Here is a 24,312-nt window from a genome sequence, read left to right on the forward strand (position 1 = left end):
CCTGTTTTTGACAGGGATTGTGGATCATGATTTTACAAGTAAAGCTTTTTTTACTTTTTCCATCCTCAAGCCTCTGAATCATTCTGGCACATTACAAAAATGTAAATTGGGACATCCTACCCCTAGACATGAACGCACAAAACAGGGGGCTAAGGGCTAAGTGGTAGGGGCAAGGGGTGAAATGGGATTGGGCCTTAGTCTCAGACATATTCAGTTACCTCACAGTTTAGCAGACACAACAACCAAGCAAACAAACATGTATTTGGTTAGTTCTCTTTTTGTACACGTTTTTCATCTCACTACTAGATATCTCTGTCTTCCATCTTTCAAAGACATGTAAAGGCCTGTGAAATGGTGGCTGGGAAGCAGTGACATGACTAGCACCTTATAGACTCCAATGCAAAAAAAAAAAAGATATAGCCCCCTCTATAATTAAAAAGAAATTGAACAACAAAATTATAACGGTAGATAGAAAAAATAGTAATTTATTTGTTTACTTGCTATAGTTATGTCTCAATGAATGCAGCTTCCCTCACTAACAGTAGTAGGTATTGATGGAAAGCAAATGATGAGGTATGTTGTGAAGAAAATTTGATCTTTCTATGAGTCATTAATGTACAGTTGTGTTAGTATCTATGTGAGGCACCCAAAAAAGATTTTAGGGAATTTTGACAGGCCCCAGTACCCCCCGCCTGCAAAGCCTTCACAGTGATCATATTCAGGGTTGGAATGTAACAGAAGTTCATGAGATAGCAGTGGGATTATGGGAGAAAATAGTGTTTAGAATTTTGCAACTTTAAATAAGTGACTTTTTCGTGAAAGCTATTGATAGAAGAATTACTAGTCATATTCATAGCTAGAAATTGATAATGCTGAACTTCATTATACGCTGTATTTAGTTTACCCCATATTCCTCTTATTCATTTACAGGAATTGTTATTTTAATTATGTATTTTCAAGTGATTATTAACATTTCAGGGCTCATTTTCCCTTTAGTCCTGGGCTGATAGCTCTGTGTTAATTTCCATCTTTAGGATTTGTCCCCATGTAATTGTCATTGTCCCATGGTTTAATGATAAAATATTTTGTTTAGAACATTAATCAAGAAGCCTGTAACTCTAGTGTGTCTAAAGAGATTTAAATGAATAGTCAGGTTTGTTTTGATGATTATCAATATCACATAATATTTATGACCATATTTATGACGGTGCTTCCTAAGGTAATAACACCATACCCTTTACAGTTTTTCTCCTTTGTTGTGATGTCAGCACTCAAACCTTTCAGCTGTTTAAACCACTTTTGGGTCAGAATGTTTAACATGTACCTCTACAGTGCATGATTTCCTTCCAATTTGTCCAATGTTGCCCCAGTTTATGTGGCTGTTTACCAATACAAAGGCATATGACCAAGGAAGACAATCGCATGAACATGATGCTGAATGTTGCAAAATGACCAAACAGCTGTTTTATGTACACTTAATTAAACAGCAAAAAAATGTTTTATTACAAAGCAAAGTGTCTCCACACAAAAAGAACCTACAGTGAATATACAGTGAGTATGAACATACTGGAGTGAATATACAATTCTCAGTGCAATAATCTGATGCATAGAAGAAATGTCCAGAAATAAGCACAAAAGGAATGACTAGCTGACATACTGGTCACACAGAGAGTGCCACACTTCTTCATAGTAGATCACTCCTTCTTGCTTCACCTCACACCTGTATACATCATCACTCCTCCAGTCATGAAGGGGTACAAAATAGAATCCTAATGCGGTGAAAGTTCCATCAGGCTGTTTGAACACCTCACCACTGCTGTGTTTCTGTGACACAACCGTGTTATTAATTTTCCATGTGATGCTTATTTGATTGCTTTGTAGTTCTCTGATGACGCAGGTAAGTATGACTCTTTCAGATGTCGGTGTTTGGAGTCCAACAGGAGCCAAAATCTGCACTTTAGGAGCCACAGTCCTAATTTTAATGGCTGTAAGACACAGATAATTGATGATTATTCATTGATTGCTGGTGGTTTAGGGTGCACAAGTTGTGGCAACCTTATAATAAACTTAACCATTCTGTATTTGGTTGTTCTAGGGAACTTATCACACTTAAAAAGTGGTTCTTCAATGGTTCTTCCATTATGTCTTCTATTTCTTTTTAGAAATAGAAGACATAATGGGGTATGTAACCATGATTAACGGCTGTGATTTGGTTGATTCTTAATAGCACTAATAGGTTGGGGAAAAGTCCATTTTGATGAAGTTCCATTGTGGCCGAGGAGTTTGTCACTATCATCCATAAGTAGCTTTCTCAGGCTGGCCTGGACTGACCACCTGGGTGTATCTGCACCATAACTATACCTGATCTGGGGAGTTTTCCCCCTGCCAGTTTTGTAGATTGCTGCTGTTAGAACAAAACCTTGTATCTCTATTTTTCAGTTTTTTCAACACTTTGGAAGCATCTTTTGGCCTTTACATTGTGTGTAAATTTCATGATGAAAAGAAATGGCCCAAAACGACATGGAAAAATGTCTGGTCCCATTGACTTACATTAAAAGTTCATTAAAAGTATAGTTAGTTTTTTCCTTCTCCTGTAAAGTTACCATTTTGAAGAAACAGGGGTTTGATCTGACAGCAGCTATATTGAAGATTTGTGCTTCTTGTTAGCAGTGTAAAGAGTCGTTGGGTATGATAAGGGCAGTACATAAATTAAACTGGGAATAAATGCTATCTTGCTACTAGCATAAGACAGGGAGTCCCATCAGGGTGCTTACAGAAATTAGCTTTATGCTAGAGATGATAGAAAAGCTACTCAAGCAGCAAATTGTGAAGTTTCTGCATTACACATTGCAGGCACATGTTCATGATTTCATCACTGTTCTGTTCTAAGTGACACAAGAAGTGACAGTAGGCCTACTCTATCCAGAGAAAAACTATACACCAAAAAACACCACTAGGGGTCCTCCAGGACCTTGACAGGATCCCATAATACATTAAAATATGTGTGACAAAACAACTAAATAAAACCAGACAAAATGCACTAAATTAACCATGCGCCATTTCCATTAAAATTCAAATGAGGTCAAATAATAAAAGGAATACATTTTTAAAAATGACATTTCTTACCTTTAACTATAAGCTGAACACCCCGACTAAAGGAAATCATCTTCTCCTCTAGCTCTGCGCAGCTTAAGCTGTTCAAACACAGATTCTTTTTTCACCAGATAGTAATAATAATAAACTTTATTTGTTCAGCAACTTTTGTATTTATGCTGGAAAATTAATGGCGATTCAAATAAGCACATCATTTGCACATGAATAGAATATGATACATAAACAATATTTGTCTTGCAGTTTATTAATTTTGGCAATAATTATTTTGATTTGTTTCTTTTTATTCATGACATGCAAATTTGAATACACTAAATTAAAGTTACTGTTTTTGTTTTCTTCAGTGTTGGAAGCTCACACAGCTCAAGCTGCTTCACAAGAAGTTTGCGAATAGAGCAAACAAAAAGAAAAGAACAATGCAAAAGAAAAAAGGCAACTGCTTGAAGTGAATAAATGAGTTTTGAGATGTTTTCAAACTGTCAACAGAAGGAGCCTGAATGGAAGTGAGTAGGAGAAAAATTCCAAATCTCTGAAGCAGAAAAGCAGGAAAGTGCTTCATCATTTTTCTTGTGTTTTGCTGGAGGAACGTCCAGCCTGCACTGGATGTCTTTTAGATCCAATTTGGAGTGCAGTCCATCAGAAACTTTGTAGTATGTGATGGTGTCAAACCATCTACAGCATTAGAGTACTTAAACTGCAGATTTCTTAATCATTTATTAACCCTTAACAGACCAGGGCCTGCCAGCAGGCCTGTATTACACACTTCTATGACCTAAGAATAGCTCAACTAGTTTCCATTAAAGTCCTTGTAGTTACTGAGTAATAAGACTTAGTATGTAATAAGCCTGGAATTTTAAATGTTAAGATTCTTTATTCAGTCATTGCTATCAATTATGCAGTAAATAAAAAGAAACTAATATGTAAGTTATGTACGAAAACATATTTTGTCGGAACAAAACGTCATATCTCTGTTTTTTCAGTTTTTCACATCAAAGTTTTGCCCTTTACACTATGTGTAAATTTCGTAATGGACCAAAATAAATGGAGCAAAATTGCTTGGAAAAATGTCTGGTTCCATTGACTTAAATTAAAAGTAAAGTAGTTTTTTTGCCTCCGATAAAGTTACTATTTTGGAGATTTTGTTCTGACAACAGTGATATATAAGACAACAAAGCAGTTTAAGGGGTTAAACCATACAAGCCCTTTAAAGAAGAAAGAAGAGACAGGTACAGTAATGCTAGAACATGAGGCAGAACTTTGGTACATTACAATGCTGATTTTTCCAGCAGTAAAATGGTACTTACCTCAGTAACAGTACAGCTGTGATCAGTGCCTCCACTTTCATTCTCACTCATGCACAAACAACATGTGTATGGTGTTGGTAAAGTGTAAAGCCAACTGATCCCAAGAGTTTTTGGTTGATGTAACACTGTATGACCCCACCCCCACTCCCAACCCCCACCCCCAACCCAACCACATATATGTGGGCCATCATGTCTAAACATCACTGTATATGTGTCTGTATTTCTGTTTTTTAGCTGGTTATAACATAACATGTATTAGACATTATAAATGTAATGCTTCTTAACATGTTTGATATATCGGTACTTATTTGATATTATTTGGAATTCAGTTTGATCCAAATGATCCTCTTTAATTTAGGCAGGGTATTTGTGAAGCAGACATGGGCTGTTTTTAATCTCATTACAAACTTGATGTTTTCCAAAGTTGTGCGACAGTTATGAGTTAAAAACAAGCCTTTCTGACAGTTGTTCAGTTGGGAGCTGTGAAAAAAAAAACAGGAAAGAGCCGTTGGCATTGTAGGCGAACCAGATGCGGCTATGGCTTTGATAAACTACAGCTACTTCTGCAAAGAGCTTACTGGAAAGACAATCTGTGAGCAACATAGCAAAACATCTGCTCATTTGTTTGAAATGTTTCTTTTTACATTTAAAATGCAATGTAAAATTATTTTCTGCGAAATAGAAAGAAATAAAACTGAAAGCAGTAATAATGTGGTACACATATGGTCTTTTACTGGGTCAATCTTTTACGGATGTATTATGCATTGTACAATATGATGTACTATCTACTGGTGGTGAAAGTTTACAAAATATCACATATGTCCTAAAGTTTTTATTCATCTTTGTGTTTTTCACTGACTTTTGTTCGTGTTTTCCATTGATTTCTTTTTGGAATATAAAAAGCTAAATATCGCTGTCTTGTTTAACCAAAACCTGAGCAATCCAAGGAACTTTAACAGCTTTTGTTTTTTCTATTTAAAAATAAAAGCTCCTGATTTGTGAACGTCCACATGAAAATGAGCCTAAGGTCACCATACCTGATGGGGTTGAGCTGTGTAGCAGTGGACCTGCATTCTCTAGAGCAATGGCTTTCCATCCAATTGGGATGAGTTGATGTGCCGTTTGTGATTCACAGCTCTCTAATTCTCTTGTGGCTGAATGCAATCAAATCCTCACAGCAATGTTCCAGCATCCAGTGTAAAGCCTTCCCAGAACAGTAGAGGCAGCAAAGAACTGATGCACTCTTGTGTGTGTCTTGTTAATACCCTTTATTTTAGAAGAAATATTGGTTGAGCCAATGTCTACAAACGTATGGTATACAACATGGTATATGGAAATTGTAATTAAAATGTGTAATTGCATGCAGTGATGGAAGAACATTTTGTATCAGCTGTGCTGTGTATCAGTGATGTTAATACATAAAGAAGTATCACATGGTCTAAAACGTCCTGTGAAATCTGACCCCACGACTTTGACTTTTAAATTGCTATTTCAAGGTTTACAGGCTGACTAGTAGAATCACACACATGCCACATTTTCTCTTGTCTCAGTAATGTTACTTCTGTCAGTTTACAACAGAAAAAATTTAACTGTTTGGGGAACCTGTCTTATGGACAAGAAAAGCCACATTGTCCTTGTCCGAAGGCCAAAACAGAGACTTTATAAAGAAGAAGACAGGCTACTGGTTTGAAAATGGATCTGAATGCTCCATATGGCGTCTCTTTGTGGGGAAAGTCCCGCCCTTCAATAAAAGGGCCAATCAGCTTGCTGCTAAAACCAGCCTAGTAACCAGAGCAACCTGACAAAAATATGTTCTTTTCTGTGTTATTCAGCCAAACACTCCAAACTATTTCTAAGATTTTTCTTGGATTTTACCAGTGATTTTAAATGTGTTTTGAATATCATAAATTGGTCTTCAGTTTCAAGTTTTTAGGACTCTCTCCATTCAAAGAGACAGAAGGCTGGTTTTTGTTGCTGTGTTGCCCAGAGGGCTGTTGAGTCGCCAGAATTTGGCACAAATTTCTTGTCCTCAAAAAAGGTCAATAACAACTTTTGTAAATAATTGCTGTATTGGAACGTCGATGGCCACCCAGGCCTTCTCATCCAGCATCAGTTCCTTTCCTCGCAAATGCTCGTTTGACTGAACGGGCACAAATTCTTACAGACACTCTCCAAATTCTTGTGGAAAGCCTTGCCTGAAGAGTGAAGGCTGCTATAGCCACAAAGGTGGGCAACTCCACGTTAATGCCCTTTATTTTTGGAATAGGATGTCCAATAAGCTCAGATGATGGCATCCTGTTCAAATGTCCACAAACCTTTGGCCATATAGTGTATATGTCAGTGTTAGCCCTCAGATTGACTCGTTTCATAGTTTTACCTGACCAGGTTGTGGAGGTTTCAAAAATCTTCTGACTGATTAGCTTGTGACTACCTGAGACTACTGAAGGCCCCTGGCCTAATAGTGATATCATTTAGCGTTTGAAACCCATTCGTGTTTCTTTTGTAAAATAATATGTTAGCCAAATTGCTGTTTTTACTGTGTGTATTTACACGTCCAATCAGACAAGTACATTTATTTTCTGTATTATTAAAGCAAAGGGACACATAACTAAGTATTAGAAAATAAATGCAGGTAGATGACTGGTTTGTCTGGTGAACATGTTTATTGTAAAGCAAAGTAAAAGAATGTCAACTTAATGCCCTCACAACATTAATCCTGCATAGAATCCTCATCATTCGAGGGAAACATGGTTCTACAAAGATCTGCATGCCCCCCCCTCACCCCACCCCCCACCCCCCACCCCCTTGATACATACACACACACACACACACACACACAGGTTTACTTAGTTGAAAAACATCTAAACAAGTACATATAAACCCGTACTTGTTCTTAATAGCAGTATTGTTTTTTTGGTCTGTCTCATGGCATCATAGAGAGTCCACTCTCATATTTGAGTTGCAATCCAAACATAGATTTGTTGTATCCTGTCTTGTTACATTTTCCTTGACTCCTGCCATAGCTAAGGCATCTTCTGTGTTTCATTCATCTTTTCTGAATAGCTGCAGTAATACGTGGCGGTGTCCTGTTCCTCAGTAGTGATGATGCGTAAGCGATGACGTGCTTTGGACCCGTCTCTGGCCAGCACCACATATCTGTGTGAGTTAAGGTCTTTAGCATAGCGAACAATCCAGGGCATGGTGACATTGTAGCTCAGTAGCATGTTGGGGCCTTCACCCAGATTCTGCTTATACCAGCTCACTACGCCTATGCTGATGCTGGTCTTCAGAGGACAGGTCAGAGTGACATTTCTTCCCTGCTTCACTGACACGCTTGTGGACGTTTGCCATAAAAAGCCTAGAAGGACACACACAGTAATGTAGATGTTGTTCCTGGGTGATGATATGCATTCACTATACCTGATAGGTAAATCTGGTAGGTTTACAATTACTAACTGTAGCCCTGTGCCACTGTGTAATTTATCAGCCGCCCTCTAAATTGGAGGTCAGCCTGGTAGTGGAGATCTACGTTCCTGCAATGTCTAGTTCCAACCACAATCTGCCACACCTGCTCCAGATAATTAACGTCTTCAGAAGCCCCTGATTGGCCAGATCAGATGCATTAGTATTAGGTAAGGGGGGGGGGGGGGCACATTAGATGTAGGTACAAAAGTCTGCAGGAAAGTAGATCTCCAGGAGGAGGGGATGGTGATCACCACCCGAGACTGTCCATCAGTGGAAAGGGGCCATAAGGACCACTGCTGACCAGGTATTATTCTCAGCACAGCAGTGAAAAAATAAAATAAAAAACAATGACAGTGAACATATTTATTAACCATATTTTTCACAGTAAATGCACAGAATATCAAGTAAGCATTTTTAAAAGCAAATGCACATTTTGCAGAGCTAACTTTGCTTATAACTTGCACAAGCATGACCACAAACTTACATTTGGCAACACAAATAACCAATAAAATTTGCTCTTAATATTTCCAGCACTTTAAAAAATAAAAGAAAGCAAATAACTGTGTTATTACAGAAAAAAAGCTAAGATGAGTTGATTTTACTATAAAAAGATGACAGTATGTAAAAATGTGTGCTATAGGTGGTGTAATGCTACACTATAATCTGGTATTTTTGAGTATATAATATATTCGAATTTGCTGAGTTTAACATATTGGAAACAATATAACATAAAACAGAAAATGTGCCATACGTTTTGCACTGGACACATTTTATTATTAATTTTTTTTTACGAATGTATAAAATTCAGCAAATACACAGTAACTGTGCATTAGAATGTGCAGAGGATGTGTAAACTTATTTACACTTAGAAAATCAACAAAACATCATTTGACCAGGGGTGCCCAAACATTTGCTTACGACTGCACACAGTAAGTGGAGAATAACAATGCATTATGTAATGATCTAAATCTTACAGCAGATATAAATATAATGAAAGGAACATGAGGGATAGAGAGAATGTTGAAACAGACACTCACAGTGCAGCATAAGACTCAGCAGAAACAGCAGTTCAGCTTTATTCCTCATTTTGATGGTCATAATTCAGTAGTTGGAGCGTAAAGAAGCTGCCCGTAGCTGGTCTCTCTCTGTGTGATGTCACTGATCTTTGCTCAGAGCACTGTTAGGCAGTTCTGACAGCCTTGGGGGAAAGCACAGTGTGGGATGGACTAAGAGGAAGTGAAACTGTAACGCAGTGAGGCCCACTGTATCAACTATGAGTTGGATATAGCATTTCTATTGGTCTGTTCATCATAAAACTATCCTGACAGCAACAATATGCTTCTACCTTGCACTTCCACTCTCTGGCCACTTTAGGAGCTCCACTTACTTTAGATCTCCACTTTAAAGCTTTAGAATCACATATTGTGTCTGTTATCATGCAGCATTTAGTCATGATGTTACTCATTTCCTGACCACAGAACCACTGTGCACCAGATGTTATGGCAGTGAATCAGATCATTAAGGTGGTGGACCTTTTACAGCGCAGCAGTGACACAGAGTGTAACATTTACAGTGATGTTTCAGTGTCACTGCTCATTTGAGAGTTGATTCTAATAAAGTGGCCAGTGAGTATATGAAAGTCTGAACACTCCTGGTAAAATAATGATTTCTAACACTGAAAAAAAACATATATGTATACAACATTTATACAAAGTTTTGTCCTGACAGCAACAACATGCTTTAGGTTCAATATGCTGATGATCAGGCTCAGCTAACAGTGGGAAAATGCTCTATTTAGCTCAATGTTTCATTGATTTTATCGGATGTTTTGCAGTTTATTCTCAGCATATTCTATATGTAGCCCTGGCATGTTCGGCACTCCTGTGTGTGTGTGCGTAACGGATTAGGGCGGAGACAGGCAATCACGGGGGCAGCTGGGGTCCTGTGGTTCAGGTATTTAGGTAGACAGCCCGGGGTCCTTAGGGCAGGGCAGTGTGGCTAGGCTAACAGCAGAGCGAGTGACAGCGTTTGGACGAGGAGCTGTTTGTGTCAGGCATGCACATTGTAAAGTGTGGGACCAGCATGGAGGAGACGCCGTGACTCCCTGTAGCGTGTTCATTGTTGGGAAGCAGAGCTGAGGTGGTGTGCGGTGCCGTGACCGTGTTTACTGTGCAGTCCAGGGCATATTGGGACCACATGAAGCTGAGCTAGCCTCCGATCGACGCTGGTCATTTTATAACGCAGATCATACGGCACTTGGGTTGCCAGCTGCTTTTTCTTGGTTTCCTACGTGTGTTCTTTGTTTTAGTACTGTTTGTTTTTATATTTTTATTTCTTTTGTCTCCGTGGTTTTGTGATTTGTACTCCTGTTTTATATGCTCAAAGGTGGTCGAAGTATGTACTGGGCTAACCGTGTGGAGTTGGGATATTGCTAATTTGGGTATCCACTAGTGTGATTTTTGCAGTGCAATGTAGAGTGAGTGCTATGTGCAATATAGTGTGTCACTGGCTTTAAAAATTCTTCACGTGTGGTAAGGATATCTTATATGGGACTCCCAACTCCAGCACTTTGCCCAGCAAGGTAGTGGTTTTTACTTTCTTTTATGGATCAAGCTGATACGAATACTGACAACTTCTGGGACAATTAATAAACTGTTTGACTTGTATTATTCTAAGGCGGTGTGGTCTGAGATTATTAAGGTACACGGAGCTTCCCCTCGCTCCAGGTCTAAACCCAGGGGTGGCGTAGTCTGGCAATAGATAACTTTGGGGCGCCACATTCTGGCGTAGTCGGCAGGATAGAACTAGGTTCCTGAAGTTGTTTTCCTGTCAGTTTGGTTCCAAGCGCATTTGAGCTACAGGAGTAGTTATTTATTTTTTTTGAGAGAAAAGCAGCTGGCAATTCAAAAGAGGATCTCATCAGGACCCGACCATGGAGGACGAGCTGCAGAGGTTGCGGGAACAGGTGGAGCGGCTCCAAAGGGACAATGAGAGACTCTCCGTGGCACAAAATGGAGGTACTGGGGACAGCAACAGGGAAAATGGTACCCAACCTGCACGTCGAGAGCAGGCATTTTATTTGCCAAGAGAGAGAAAGTGTTCCAAGTTTTCCGGCTCTGCAGTGGTAGGTGCTCTTTCTGTAGAAGAGTGGGTGGAAGAGGTCCAAAGCTGTATCCGATCTAGAGGCATGTCTGATTTGGACAAAGCACTGTTTTTATTTGATCATTTAGAAGGGGGGGCTCGTAACGAAATTAAGTACAGACCTGTTGCTGTTAGAGAAAACCCAGGGGAAATTATTAAGGTCTTAAGGGAGGTTTATGGGTGTACTAGGTCGTATGTGTTTTGGCAGCAGCGGTTCTTTGACAGAAAGCAGAGGGAGGGTGAGTCTCTGTTTGAGTTTTCCCATGCATTAATGGAACTCATGGACAAAGTTAAGCAATGTAAGAGTGATGCCATTGTGGACCCTGACACTGTTTTAAGAGACCAGTTCTGTGAGAATGTTAGAGACTCTGCTTTGCGTAGGGAACTTAAAAAGCTTGTGCGAACTGAGGATAAGGTAACTCTGTTAGATGTACGGCGGGAAGCCATTAGGTGGATGGAGGAGGGCCAGTCAGGTCGTGACCGGGGACAGCGGGTAATGGGTCACAGTAGTGAGATTCAGCTTACCTCCCAGTGTGAGGCCGCTGTTGTACCGTCACCTGAGTTGGTTGAGTTAAAAGAGTTGGTGTTAAAACAACAGGCACACTTAGATATGTTGGTCAGACATCTAGGGCCATTTAACCAGAGTTTGTATGCTCCCTCTGTACGCGGAGGCAGTCGTTTTAAACGTACGCCTGAGGGCCAGCCTATTTGTAATAAGTGTGATAGATCAGGCCACATAGCCCGCTATTGCCCGGGCTCCCCCCCTCCAGATAGCAATAGGCCAGTTCGCCAGGCGTCACGTAGCATTCCTAGCCAGCCGGAAAACTAGAAATTCCCAGTGTGCAGAGCCACACACTGGGAAGGACTGGTTCTGGCTCAGTCCCTTGTGCTTCCTCCTCTTATAGTCAGCTTGTAGGAAATTGTCCCGTGCTGCATGTTTCTATAGGAGGTATTTCAGTTCCTTGTTTAATTGATACTGGGTCAATGGTTACAACAATCACTGAGGGCTTCTTTGTTCAACATTTCTCGCACTTACAAACGAAAGACTGTAGGTGGCTGGGTCTAAAAGCGGCGAATGGCCTTGATATACCTTACATCGGTTACCTGGAGTTGGATGTGGTAGTTCTGGGGCAGTGTGTTCCTAAGAGGGGGGTATTGATCGTTAAAGACCCTGAGCATCCAACACTACAGAGTCGCAAGGCAGAAATACCTGGGTTGCTGGGAATGAATGTGCTTAGGGACTGCTACCGGGTGTTGTTTGAAAAGCATGGTTCTCAGCTGTTTCATTCCCCCTTAGTGCGGGTGGCGGCCCCGGCGGTACGGCATGCTTTGCACCATTGTGAGGCGATGGAAGCGGTTCTTAATGCCACTACACCATTTAAGGCCAAGGTGCAGGGTAGGTCTGCAGTTTGTGTTAGAGCTGGTACCCTTTCCATGGTTCCCGTCACCTGTCCTCAACTAGAATCCATGGAGTTCTTGTTGGAGCCTTTGGGTTACGAAGAGGGGCAGCTTCCAGAGGGCCTGCTCGTGTCTCCCACTCTTGTGGCTGCAAAGAAGGGTCGTTTTTTTGCCCCGGTGGTAAATGTGGGCAGTACGGCTGTGTGGCTTCCACCCCGCCGCATACTTGGCACAGTGCAGGCAGTGGCAGTGGCTCCTCCAGGGCCTATGGCATCTGTTTCTGTAGAACCCTTTTGGGATGACGGCTTAGCTGTTGTAGCCACACAAGAGGCGCTGTGTACTAGCCCTACGGAACCTGCGGTTTCTGATTTTGAGGGGTTGACGGAGGAGCAGGCTGCACAGGTTAAGGCTCTGTTGTCGAAGTACCGGGACATCTTCGCTAAACAAGAGGGAGACTTGGGGTGTACTTCGTTAATCACCCATGACATTCCGTTATTAGATGATGTTCCTGTGCGCCAGCCTTATCGGCGGATTCCCCCGTCCCAGTATGAAACCGTGAAGGCTCACATTCAACAGCTCCTCGATAGCCAGGTAATCAGAGAAAGCAGTAGCCCATTCTCTTCACCTATTGTTTTGGTGTCTAAGAAGGACGGAAGCCTTCGGCTGTGTGTGGATTATCGACAGCTAAACGCAAAGACCCGTCGTGATGCATATCCGCTTCCACGCATAGAGGAGTCCTTGGATGCACTATGTGGTGCTAAATGGTTTTCTACTCTTGACCTGGCCAGCGGCTACAACCAAGTTCCAGTAGCTGAAAAAGATAAGTCCAAAACTGCTTTTTGTACGCCCTTTGGGTTGTTCGAATTTAATCGTATGCCCTTTGGACTCTGCAATGCACCAGGTACATTCCAGCGCCTCATGGAGCGTATGTTTGGGGATTGCCGGTACCAGTCTGTGCTCTTGTACCTGGACGATGTGATTGTGTTTTCGGCTACCGTAGAGCAACACCTGGAAAGACTGGAGGAGGTGTTTTCACGACTGCAAAAGCAGAGCTTAAAAGTCAAATTGTCCAAGTGTCGTTTCTTTCAACGCCAAGTAGGCTATCTGGGCCATGTGGTCTCGGCAGAGGGGGTGACCACTGACCCAGATAAGATTGAAGTGGTCAGGGAATGGAAGCGCCCTGGTCACCTGGCGGAGCTTCGTTCTTTCCTTGGCTTTGCTAGCTACTACCGACGCTTTGTGGAGGGTTTTGCCAAGTTGGCTGCGCCATTACACCATCTGGTTGGGAAGTTGAATGGACCACGGCGGAAAGGTAAAACCCCTCCTGTATCATTGGCTGAATCCTGGAATGATGAATGTGAATGTGCATTCCAATCTTTGAAAGAAAAGCTTACCTCTGCCCCAGTCCTTGCGTATGCTGATTTTAATAAGCCTTTTGTCTTGGAGGTGGATGCCAGCCATGGAGGACTCGGAGCAGTTCTGTCACAAGAACAGGAGGGAAAGGTGCGACCAATTGCCTTCGCCAGTAGAGGGTTGAGGCCCACCGAGAGGAACATGGAGAACTATAGCTCTATGAAGCTGGAACTTTTGGCAGTAAAATGGGCAGTGACAGAAAAGTTTAGGGAATACTTACTTGGCCATCAGTTTACCATTCTTACTGATAATAATCCCTTGAGTCATCTGCAGACTGCCAAGCTTGGAGCAGTAGAGCAGAGGTGGGCATCCCAACTGGCATCCTTTAACTTTACCATCAAGTATCGTCCGGGAAAGCATAACCAGAATGCTGATGCCCTGTCTAGGCAATACGTGGAGCGGTTCGCGGTGGGGACAGTGGTTCCACCACTAGTGACAGCGGCAGTGGTGGAAGAACGGTTAAATGCCCCAAGGAGCCAGTGCAGGGAAGTGGTTGCTTTTCCGGGGCGCTCCCCCAGTGACTTGAGTGCCTTGCAGCAAGCCGACCCAGTAATCGGGCCAATATGGAAATTCTGCAGTGAGGGGCGACGCCCTGGGGTCGAAGAACGAGAAGCTTTGGGTGGCCTTAGTAAGGGGCTGCTGCGGCAGTGGAACCGGCTAGTGGAGTGTGAGGGTGTACTGTACCGCTTGGTTTATCCCCCAGGAGGCGGATCAGAGTATTCCCAACTCCTTCTCCCACAGTGTTTAAAGAACGAGGTCCTCCGAAGTGTTCATGATGACCATGGCCACCAGGGCACAGAGAGAACCCTTCAGTTGCTGCGGGACCGGTGTTTTTGGGTGAACATGGCTCAAGATGTGGAACGGTGGTGCCAACAGTGCCAAAGGTGCACACTGGGAAAGGCTGTCCAGCCTAAAGTTCGGGCCTTTCAAGGGACGCTACAGGCTGCCCACCCAAATGAAATCTTGGCAATTGACTTCTCAGTCTTGGAGTCTGCCAGTGATGGCAGAGAAAATGTTTTAATTTTAACTGACATCTTCACCAAATATACCCAAGCCATTGCCACTAAAGACCAGAGGGCAAGTACTGTAGCTCAGGCGTTGGTACAACACTGGTTCCATCGGTTTGGCCCCCCAGTCCGCATCCACTCTGATCAGGGGCGGAATTTTGAAAGCTTGTTAATTAAGCAGTTGTGCAGAGTGTACCACATCCAGAAAAGTAGAACTACCCCTTATCATCCTCAAGGGAATGGGCAGTGTGAACGGTTTAACCGTACCCTACATGATCTGCTGCGAACACTGCCATCTGAGGAAAAGAGACACTGGCCACGTCACCTGCCACAGCTGACCTTTGCATACAACACCACCCCTCATCAGACTACTGGACAGACACCTCACTTCCTCATGTTTGGCCGCCACCCAAGGTTGCCTGTGGATTTCCTATTGGGAACTGGTGAGATCACACAGGACCCGGAACCACTGGAGGAATGGGTATCTAAGCATCAGCAAAGTCTTCAGTTGGCACATGAGCATGTGAGGCAGAGGTCAAAGGAGCAGGCTCAGAGGCGTAGTAGGAACAATAATGAGCAAGTGAGGGATGCTGGGTTTGAGGAAGGTCAGCTGGTGTACTTGAAGAATCATGTTACGGGGCGGAACAAGATTCAGGACCACTGGAACTCCGGCATCTTTCAGGTAGTCCGAAAACCCACAGGCACGGGAGTTGTGTATTCGGTGGCCCCAGCCTATGAAGAGGGGCCAATTCGACAAGTACACCGGGTTGAGTTAAGGGCAGTCCCGGAAGAGCAGCAGCGGGGACAAGAGGAGGTAACTCCGATAGTTCCTGAGCCCGACTCGTCTGAGTCACTATCCTCTGACGGGGATTCATCAGCCGGCTTAATAATTCTGCGCATGGGAGAGGAGCCCCAAGAAGCTCTTGAACCATCAATGTCTCCTATTCCGGATGAAGTAGAAGCACTACCGGTCCCGGACCTCCCACGACGCTCAGCTAGGTCTACAGCAGGCCAGCATGCTAACCTTCATCGACTCCCAAGGACAGTTGTGCTAAGGAGTGATGGAGGGTCCTTGGAATAGGACCATTATTTTGGCAGGGCTGCAGGCTGTCATCGTCGGGGCGCCGATTCATTTGGGGGGGGTGGATTGTAGCCCTGGCATGTTCGGCACTCCTGTGTGTGTGTGCGTAACGGATTAGGGCGGAGACAGGCAATCACGGGGGCAGCTGGGGTCCTGTGGTTCAGGTATTTAGGTAGACAGCCCGGGGTCCTTAGGGCAGGGCAGTGTGGCTAGGCTAACAGCAGAGCGAGTGACAGCGTTTGGACGAGGAGCTGTTTGTGTCAGGCATGCACATTGTAAAGTGTGGGACCAGCATGGAGGAGACGCCGTGACTCCCTGTAGCGTGTTCATTGTTGGGAAGCAGAGCTGAGGTGGTGTGCGGTGCCGTGACCGTGTTTACTGTGCAGTCCAGGGCATATTGGGACCACATGAAGCTGAGCTAGCCTCCGATCGACGCTGGTCATTTTATAACGCAGATCATACGGCACTTGGGTTGCCAGCTGCTTTTTCTTGGTTTCCTACGTGTGTTCTTTGTTTTAGTACTGTTTGTTTTTATATTTTTATTTCTTTTGTCTCCGTGGTTTTGTGATTTGTACTCCTGTTTTATATGCTCAAAGGTGGTCGAAGTATGTACTGGGCTAACCGTGTGGAGTTGGGATATTGCTAATTTGGGTATCCACTAGTGTGATTTTTGCAGTGCAATGTAGAGTGAGTGCTATGTGCAATATAGTGTGTCACTGGCTTTAAAAATTCTTCACGTGTGGTAAGGATATCTTATATGGGACTCCCAACTCCAGCACTTTGCCCAGCAAGGTAGTGGTTTTTACTTTCTTTTATGGATCAAGCTGATACGAATACTGACAACTTCTGGGACAATTAATAAACTGTTTGACTTGTATTATTCTAAGGCGGTGTGGTCTGAGATTATTAAGGTACACGGAGCTTCCCCTCGCTCCAGGTCTAAACCCAGGGGTGGCGTAGTCTGGCAATAGATAACTTTGGGGCGCCACATATAACTTCAGGGTATTCACAAAGCAGCTGAAATGTGTCACACTACTATTGCAACAAACGGTTCTTTCTTCTTCTACTTACAATTATTATAATCATCATTATGAACAAAAAATGAATATGAAATCATTTTAATATGAATTGTGATTTTATTTGTTTGATGATGATGATGACGATGATTACACATTATTAGGGGTGTAAATTTTTCAATACAGCAAAACAACTTACATTAACATTACATTAAAGAAGAGTTCGGAAATTGTGCATCATTTAACATTGGGATGTAAACATAGTCTTTTCATAGTGGTTTGTTGAGAAATACACTGTTCTAGAGAAACTTACCATGTCATACAGTGGTGGTGAAACGAGTTAATGCCACTAAAATCTCAGTCACAGAAAGATATTATAGTTATGAATATTCTGCCTGATGCCTGAGACATGATAGTTTTACAACAAAGTTTTTGCTGACAATGAATGTTTGAAATCCACTCATAATGTAAGGGTAATTGCAGGGCATTGGAAGGCAAAAATGGTACAGTAGAAAACAGATTTACCACAATTTTGCCGTGTTTAGTGATGCATATACAACCACATACGACATGTACACACTGCAACATCAATATAACCATTTTACTTACTGGTGAACCTACACTGTAAAAATGGTTCACCTGTCAACCTAAAAAAGTACTTCAGTTATTTCAATTAAAGTGTTTATTTTTTAAATAAAGCTAGTTCAACTGCCCCCGCAACCCTGACGGAGAAGCGGCTTGGAAAATGGATGGATGGATAGTTCAACTGCTTGTTACCACTTGACGTAATTTTTAGGTTGTACTGATGAACCATTTACAGCGTATAGGTTCACTGCTCATGTTGGATTGTAAATAAAATGGCTACATTTGTGTTCTTAACACTGCAAGTCCTGGTTCCCATCTCCACCACTGTAAGAAATCTGTGTTGGCATGTTTCTCTAAAACACCATTTCACACCTAACCACTCTGACTGACTATGTTTAGTTTTAGTATATTAATGTTTCCATTTTTACTTTCTTTAGCGCACTCAAGCTCACAAACGCATAACATTTGAACCCAAAATGTGCTGATGTGCTGATCTAGTTGTTTAGCCACAAGCTAATGCTGGTTATGATGCAGTAATATGATGTGTTGTTATCTCTACTCAGTATGCTGCGAGCCATCTCTGTGAAAATCTCTCAGGATGTGTAAATTGGAGCAGCTCAACAAGAGAACACATTTCGTTTTTTCTGCAGTAGTTTATGAACTGTGAGAAGTTTTGAAAGGCGAGTTTTATTGGGCTTTCAAGACACATTTATTGTTACGATGCGCTCCATGGGTTTTGGAGCCCACGCTGTGTGTTGACTATCTATTACACTATAAGTGTATAGAAAGAGAGATTATTGTTTTTAAAATTACTTTGAAACGGCTGACAGAGAAATTTAACCCCTGTTTTTTATACACTGTTTTCAACACAGAGATAAAATGCAGGGTACTCGCGTTTTAGGTGCTGTACTGGTGCTGCTTTTAAAAACCCGGACTTTGTTACACCCTGATTTACGGGTTGGTACCACTTCAGTACGCTCTCAGAAAAAAAGGTACGACACTGTCACTGGGGCAGTACCCTTCTTGTCACTGGGGTGGTACCCTCAGGGGTACATCTCAGTACCTTTAGTCAGGGAAGATAACTGTACCAGAATCCATAGAACTGATCATTTCTAAGATGTATTGACTTCACACCCCGTCTCGCCTCCAGGCTTTATATTAAATGGTTCTGTTTTTAAAAATTAGTTTATAAAAATCCACTGGGAAATACTTATTTAAGGTACACAATTGGACCTTAACACCACTGATGTACCTTTTGAGGGAACATTTACACTGTTTGTACCTTGATGAATGAATCATGTACCTGCATGGTACCTTTATTTCTAACAGTGTACACAGGCTTTTGGCCCACTGTTCTTCTCTCAGTGCTCTTTCAATAAATAAGTCGAGTGTTACCTAATTTATATTCCTCTCAGTGTCTGGACTGTAAAACATCCACTGAATAAATACATCAGGATTAACTCTGATCTGATTTTAATGAGGTTAAAAACATCATTAAAGAAACAATAAATAAATGGGTTCTTGTTTTCTATCAGAAGCTGAAAATGCCCATAGCTTTGGAGGAGGGCAGTACATTTGGCCACTTGCCAAGCACTAGCAACAGCAATGTCCTACCAAAAAAAAAACCACAAAAATGACATTATAATATAATATATATGTACTCGCTCGCAGTTAATGGCCTGTGATTACTTTAACTCATTAAGCAATGATGCATTAATTGCGCTGTGATCATGATATGCATCTACGCTGTCTAGTTTAGAACAGGAGCTGCTTCTGAAAGTGAACAGTTTCTACTTACCTCACATGTAGTCAATCAGCCAAAACTTGTTTGGTGCATAAAACTGGATGAAAAAGCACTATTAGCTTGAATCTTTCATACATTTGTACATTTTGTAGATGTGTCAGAAACCACAGACACAAGTCTATTTGAGATTACAGTTATGCATATGTCCAAAAGTTTGTAGACACCTGTTCATCAGTCATTCATCAGGCATTAATAAGGAGTTTGCTTCCTTTTTGCTATACTAACAGCACCTGCTTCTCTAGAAAGGCTTTCAGTGTTGGAACATTGTGTTGATTGCATTCAGCCATGAGAGGTCAGATACTGATGTTCTGGATCACACGCCACTCCAGCTCATCCCAAAGGTATTGGATGGAGCTCCATCACTCCAGAGAATGCAGATCCACTGCTCCATAGCCAAATGCTAGAAGGCTTTATACCCATTTAGTCGATGCTTGGATTTGGACATAGTGACTTTAGGCCCATGTGCAGCTGGAACACCCCATTCTATCGGCATTGCTTTTCTATGGAAGATGCACCTTAAAGCAGCCAGATTTTGAAGGACTGCTTAAAAACTTTTGGACATGTTACAGTTTGCACAATACAAATGTGCATAAACTTCCATTATTTGTTAGCTACACTCTTCAAGATGGTTCTTCAAGGGCTCTTTAGTAAAGACTCTATTTAATACCACGAGTTTCATGATTAAATATTTCTTTTCAAGGAAAAATGGTTCTTCAGGTTGGTGGAGAATGTGTTGTACATGGCTTTTTGAAAATGGTTCTATATAGCACCAAAAAGGGACAAGCTAGTGACAATAGATGGACCATTTTTGGTGCTATATTTTCAAAATTTTCTAGGTCTATATAGAGCTCATGCTTCTAAATTAAACCATTGCTTTTATTAAAGAACCCTAGAATTTTGTAAATTAGGTTTGAAGCTCCAATGCATAAGTAAAGAAGCAAACTTCGGACACCAAATGTCTTGGATGATTGAATATATGGGGTAAAAGGAATATTTGACTTTTTGCCAGACTATTAATATAATACTCCCACCATGTTCATCTTTCTGGTTTAAAAAGGTATGTTGCTCAGTTGCTACATAATCTGACCCAAACAGAAATTCCTCAGTTTTGCCAAAATCACTCAAAAATGCTGCAAGATGCAGCAGTATTTCCAAAATCTGAAACTTCAAAGCCTCTATTTATCTACTCTATTTATAGCTGTGGGAATCGGAATTCATTGGAAGGGCTTTATCCATCATCATTATGCAATCAAGCATCAGTGACTCATACAGTCCAGGGAGTGTCGCATTCCAACACGTTCAGCAAGGGAATATTTCATTTATAGACCAAAAGAGGGCACTCTTGGAATTCTGTAACTCATTTTAAGGGGAATGAAGTGAGCTACTGAGTGAGGCATTGCAGGAAGGGCCTCAAACCAGGTTGAATCTAGATTAGTCTAAAATTCTCTGGATTTCATATCTGATCTATGGTATCTGTTATCTGCCTACAGTACAATCAGATACTACAGATAATGAACATGTTTAATTCCACTGGGATTGTCACTGAATTTTTGTTTTGAGTTTATAAAACTCTAAAGAAGCTGCTGATAATGTGTTTGTTACTTAACTAGGAACTGAGTTTATAAATTGTCTTGATTTCATATGAAATTTCTATGTGGGTGGTCTAATTGGTCACATGATCAGAGCCATTTTCTTTAACCATGCACCTGAGAAAGATGGTGGTGTAATACAGATACAGCTGCCATATTTGGTACATTTACTATACATATTGATATTTTAATATAATTATACTGCTATACAGGAGATGTAAAATTGTGGGAGAACATAGTTGATAATCCTTTGCATAATTTTCAGGTGAGAAACAAGAAAATTATGACTACATGCAATGTTTCCATTTTTTTTCATACGGTTCACTGTCTGTCAGTTCAATTATTCTACTATCTTTTTCTATTTCTTGTTTAATTGGGTGAACAGATTAATTGGGTGAACTGATGAACATATGCAATGTTTGACTCTGTAGTTTCACAACTTGGCTATGCTAACAGTGCCATCAGCTGTATTACCTGGATTCTCTTGACCTTATTAGCATTTCTTAGCACTAAAACTATGGTTTTTAAATAAGTGTGTTATGGGACTAACCTGAAGATTAAACTTGTTACTATACAAATTAACAGGTTCAACATAATAAAACCCATTTGCAAAACATTGAGATGCTGTGTAAAATGTAAATGAAAATAAAATGTAATGATGTGCAAATAATTTAAACCCTATATTTATTTGAAAGCTGTACAAAGACAACAAACCAAATGCTAAAACTGAGAAATGTTATTGTTTTTTGAAAAATATATGCCCATATTTTTATTTGATGGCAGCAACACATAAAAGTTGGGGCAGGGTCATGTTTATTATTGTATTGCATCACCTCTTCTCTTTGCAACACTTCGTAAGTATTTGGGAACTGAAGAGAATGACTGCTTTAGTTTTGAAAGTAAAATGTTTTCCCATTCTTACTTGATGTAGGATTTCAGCTGCTTAACAGTTTGGGGTCTCTTTTGACATTTTTGTTTTATGAAGTGGCATATGTTTTGACCAGTCTGGATTGCAACTTTTTACTGTAGAACCATGGTGTGGTTTGATATTGTCTTGCTGAAAAAAAGCCTTTCCTGAAAAAGACGTCATCTGAATGGCAGCATATGTTACTAAAACCTGAATATATAATTCAGCATTATGGTGCCTTCCTATGCCATGTGCACTGATGCACTTCCATACCATCACGGATGCTGTCTTTTAAACTGTGTGCTGATATTAAACCTGATGGTTTATTTAGCTTGGGGGACACAGTGTCCATGATTTCCATAAAGGATTTAAAACGTTGATTCGTCAGACCACAGAACACTTTTCCACTTTGCCTCTGTCCATTTTAAATGAGCTCGGACCCAGAGAAGACAGCAGTGTTTCTGGATTCTGTTTATGTACGGTTTCTTCTTTGTGTTTTAGAGTTTTAACTTGCATTCAAGAATGCAAAGATGAACTGTGTGCACGGACAGTGGTTTTCAGAACTGTTTCTGAGTCCATGCAGTGATTTTCACTACAAAATCAGTCTGTTTTTAATGCAGTGCCGCTTGAAGGCCCAAAGATCCTGGCTAGTCAATACTGGTTTTCAGCCATGTCATTGCATACAAAGATTCCTTTGGATTGTCTAAATCTTTTAATGATGTTATGCACTATAGATGATGAAATCCCTACATTCTTTGCTATTTTACACTTGCGGTAATTGACCACACAGTCTTTCACAGAGTGTTCAACCCCTCCCCATCTTAACTTCTGAAAGACTCTTTTTCTACCCAGTGATGTTACTGACCTGTTGCCAATTAACTTTCAGGAGTTTTTTTTTTTAGCATTACACAACTTTACTAGTCTTTTGTTGCTCCTGTCCCAACCTTTTCGGAATGTGTTGCTGCCATCAAATTCAAAATGGGCATATATTTTATAGTATCAGTGTTTGATATGCCATCTTTGTGCTATTTTCAAATAAAAGTAGAGTTTAAATGATTTGCACATAATTGCATTTTGTTTTCATTTACATTTTGCACAGCGTCCCAACTTTTTTGGAAATGGGGTTGTACTTTTACTTTAACCGGATCTCATAATCAGTCTTTAATCAGAAACTTAATCAGTCTTAAATCATCTTAAATTTAGGAATTTAAGGTCCATAAATATCTTGAACAGGCTAAAACAGATCAGAAAGGAAGGTTTAATCAGCTGTTCAGGAGCAGCTCTGATTAAACAGCACATAAGAAGCACCATAGTGAGAATAGAGATAAACATCAAGCTCAAGCTTATTTTATAGATCCAATCATGTAAATTTTATCTAAAAAAAAAAAACATAATTTAGTGGAATTTTCAGTATGGAAGCAGCTAACTAGTGGTGAGTTCAGATGTCGGAGGTGGGAATGATGTCACACCAGAGCTGATCACATAAAAACACTCAGAAAACCAAAATGTACACCTCCAAGAAAACATTTGTTGAGGAAGTTGATAACTATGCATTATGTAGTATTTTGCGAATCCAAACACTGTCCAGAGAGTTGGACAGTGCTGTATATATGACTGATTTAATTAGACACAAATAGACATAAGTGTTAATGAGCAGTATAAAACTACAGCTTTAACTTACTGTTGAAGTGCAGGGCAGCCATCCTCACTGGGGTTGGTGAGGCTGTTCTGAGTTGAAACTTCTTACTGGGAACTTAGAAATTCTGACTTCCCAGTTTAAATGGAATGCACCATAACTGGTGAAGACAAACACCTCATGGATGCCAGGCTGAAACTGCAGCTCCATTTAAGGTGGTATGGAAAATTGGAATAGGAAGCTGGCAAATAAGAAGCAAATTACAGCATTGTGGTGGCATGTGCAGTGATATTACAAATACTGACTAACATAACAATCACCTTTCAAAATGGGCTGTTTAGAGCTAAAATGCAGCAGCCAAAAGGTCTGAGATTTATTAAGTTAAGCTGTGATTGGACTAGTAACATTAGCTAGCTGAGCTGTCAGATGATTAGCATTTACTTGTCTGTTTTTCTGACTTTAGGTTGCCTACCTCTTCATTATAAATGTAAGATTGTAGAAGTGATCTAATATGGATTTTTGTTGGTCTTAATATTGTACAATACAGTAATAGTGAGGTAAACAAATATGTCAGTTGCTGATGAGGCAGTAAGCTAACTAGCTAGCTAACTTGAGTGAAATCTTCCAGTGGCTGAGGGAAATACAACGATAAGTTTTCAAAGTTAAATTTGCTTGTAGATGAGGGAAATAACCATTTGTAAGCTGGGCTTTCAGTGACTTAAAACTTTATACATACTTAAGGAAAAGGCACTTAAGCTCATACCAGCTAGGAAAAATGATTGACTTCAGTCGTTGAATGGGAGTTTGTGTGGATCAGGCCATCAATAAGGCAACTCTTTGAGCTCTCACAGTGCA

The 24,312-nt window shown here is 41.0% G+C and overlaps 2 protein-coding genes across 3 annotated transcripts; both read right to left on the reverse strand.

Annotated features, from left to right (window-relative positions):
• Positions 1-1,524: 1,524 nt before the first annotated feature.
• On the reverse strand, positions 1,525-4,470 carry si:ch211-1a19.2 (uncharacterized protein LOC100142650 homolog). Its single transcript, XM_037545101.1, has 3 exons — positions 4,416-4,470; positions 3,127-3,194; positions 1,525-1,985 (listed from the first exon to the last, which is right to left on the reverse strand). Exons 1-3 carry the CDS (start codon positions 4,454-4,456, stop codon positions 1,645-1,647), a joined length of 450 nt encoding a protein of 149 aa, XP_037400998.1. The 5' UTR covers positions 4,457-4,470; the 3' UTR covers positions 1,525-1,644.
• Positions 4,471-7,235: 2,765 nt separating this feature from the next.
• On the reverse strand, positions 7,236-23,548 carry sid1 (secreted immunoglobulin domain 1). Of its 2 annotated transcripts, none has more exons than XM_037545093.1 (2): positions 23,503-23,548; positions 7,236-7,773 (listed from the first exon to the last, which is right to left on the reverse strand). In XM_037545093.1, the coding sequence occupies exons 1-2, from the start codon at positions 23,522-23,524 to the stop codon at positions 7,439-7,441; spliced, it is 357 nt and encodes a 118-aa protein (XP_037400990.1). In that variant the 5' UTR covers positions 23,525-23,548; the 3' UTR covers positions 7,236-7,438. The 2 variants fall into 2 exon arrangements, with proteins under 2 accessions (XP_037400990.1, XP_037400989.1); XM_037545092.1 differs by lacking the exon at positions 23,503-23,548 and adding an exon at positions 8,918-9,022.
• Positions 23,549-24,312: the final 764 nt, after the last annotated feature.

The sequence above is a fragment of the Pygocentrus nattereri genome, chromosome 15 (genome assembly GCF_015220715.1).
Source record: "Pygocentrus nattereri isolate fPygNat1 chromosome 15, fPygNat1.pri, whole genome shotgun sequence".
Classification (NCBI taxonomy): Eukaryota; Metazoa; Chordata; class Actinopteri; order Characiformes; family Serrasalmidae; genus Pygocentrus; species Pygocentrus nattereri.

Excerpts from the sequence above, each read along its gene's own strand:
- sid1 (XM_037545092.1), bottom strand. The coding sequence starts at position 8,978 with ATGACCATCAAAATGAGGAATAAAGCTGAACTGCTGTTTCTGCTGAGT. Across the intron at positions 7,774-8,917 it reads GCTGAGTCTTATGCTGCACT|GCTTTTTATGGCAAACGTCC; the intron begins GTGAGTGTCTGT and ends GTGTCCTTCTAG.
- si:ch211-1a19.2 (XM_037545101.1), bottom strand. The coding sequence starts at position 4,456 with ATGAAAGTGGAGGCACTGATCACAGCTGTACTGTTACTGAG. Across the intron at positions 3,195-4,415 it reads ACAGCTGTACTGTTACTGAG|CTTAAGCTGCGCAGAGCTAG; the intron begins GTAAGTACCATT and ends GTGTTTGAACAG. Across the intron at positions 1,986-3,126 it reads TGTTCAGCTTATAGTTAAAG|CCATTAAAATTAGGACTGTG; the intron begins GTAAGAAATGTC and ends TGTGTCTTACAG.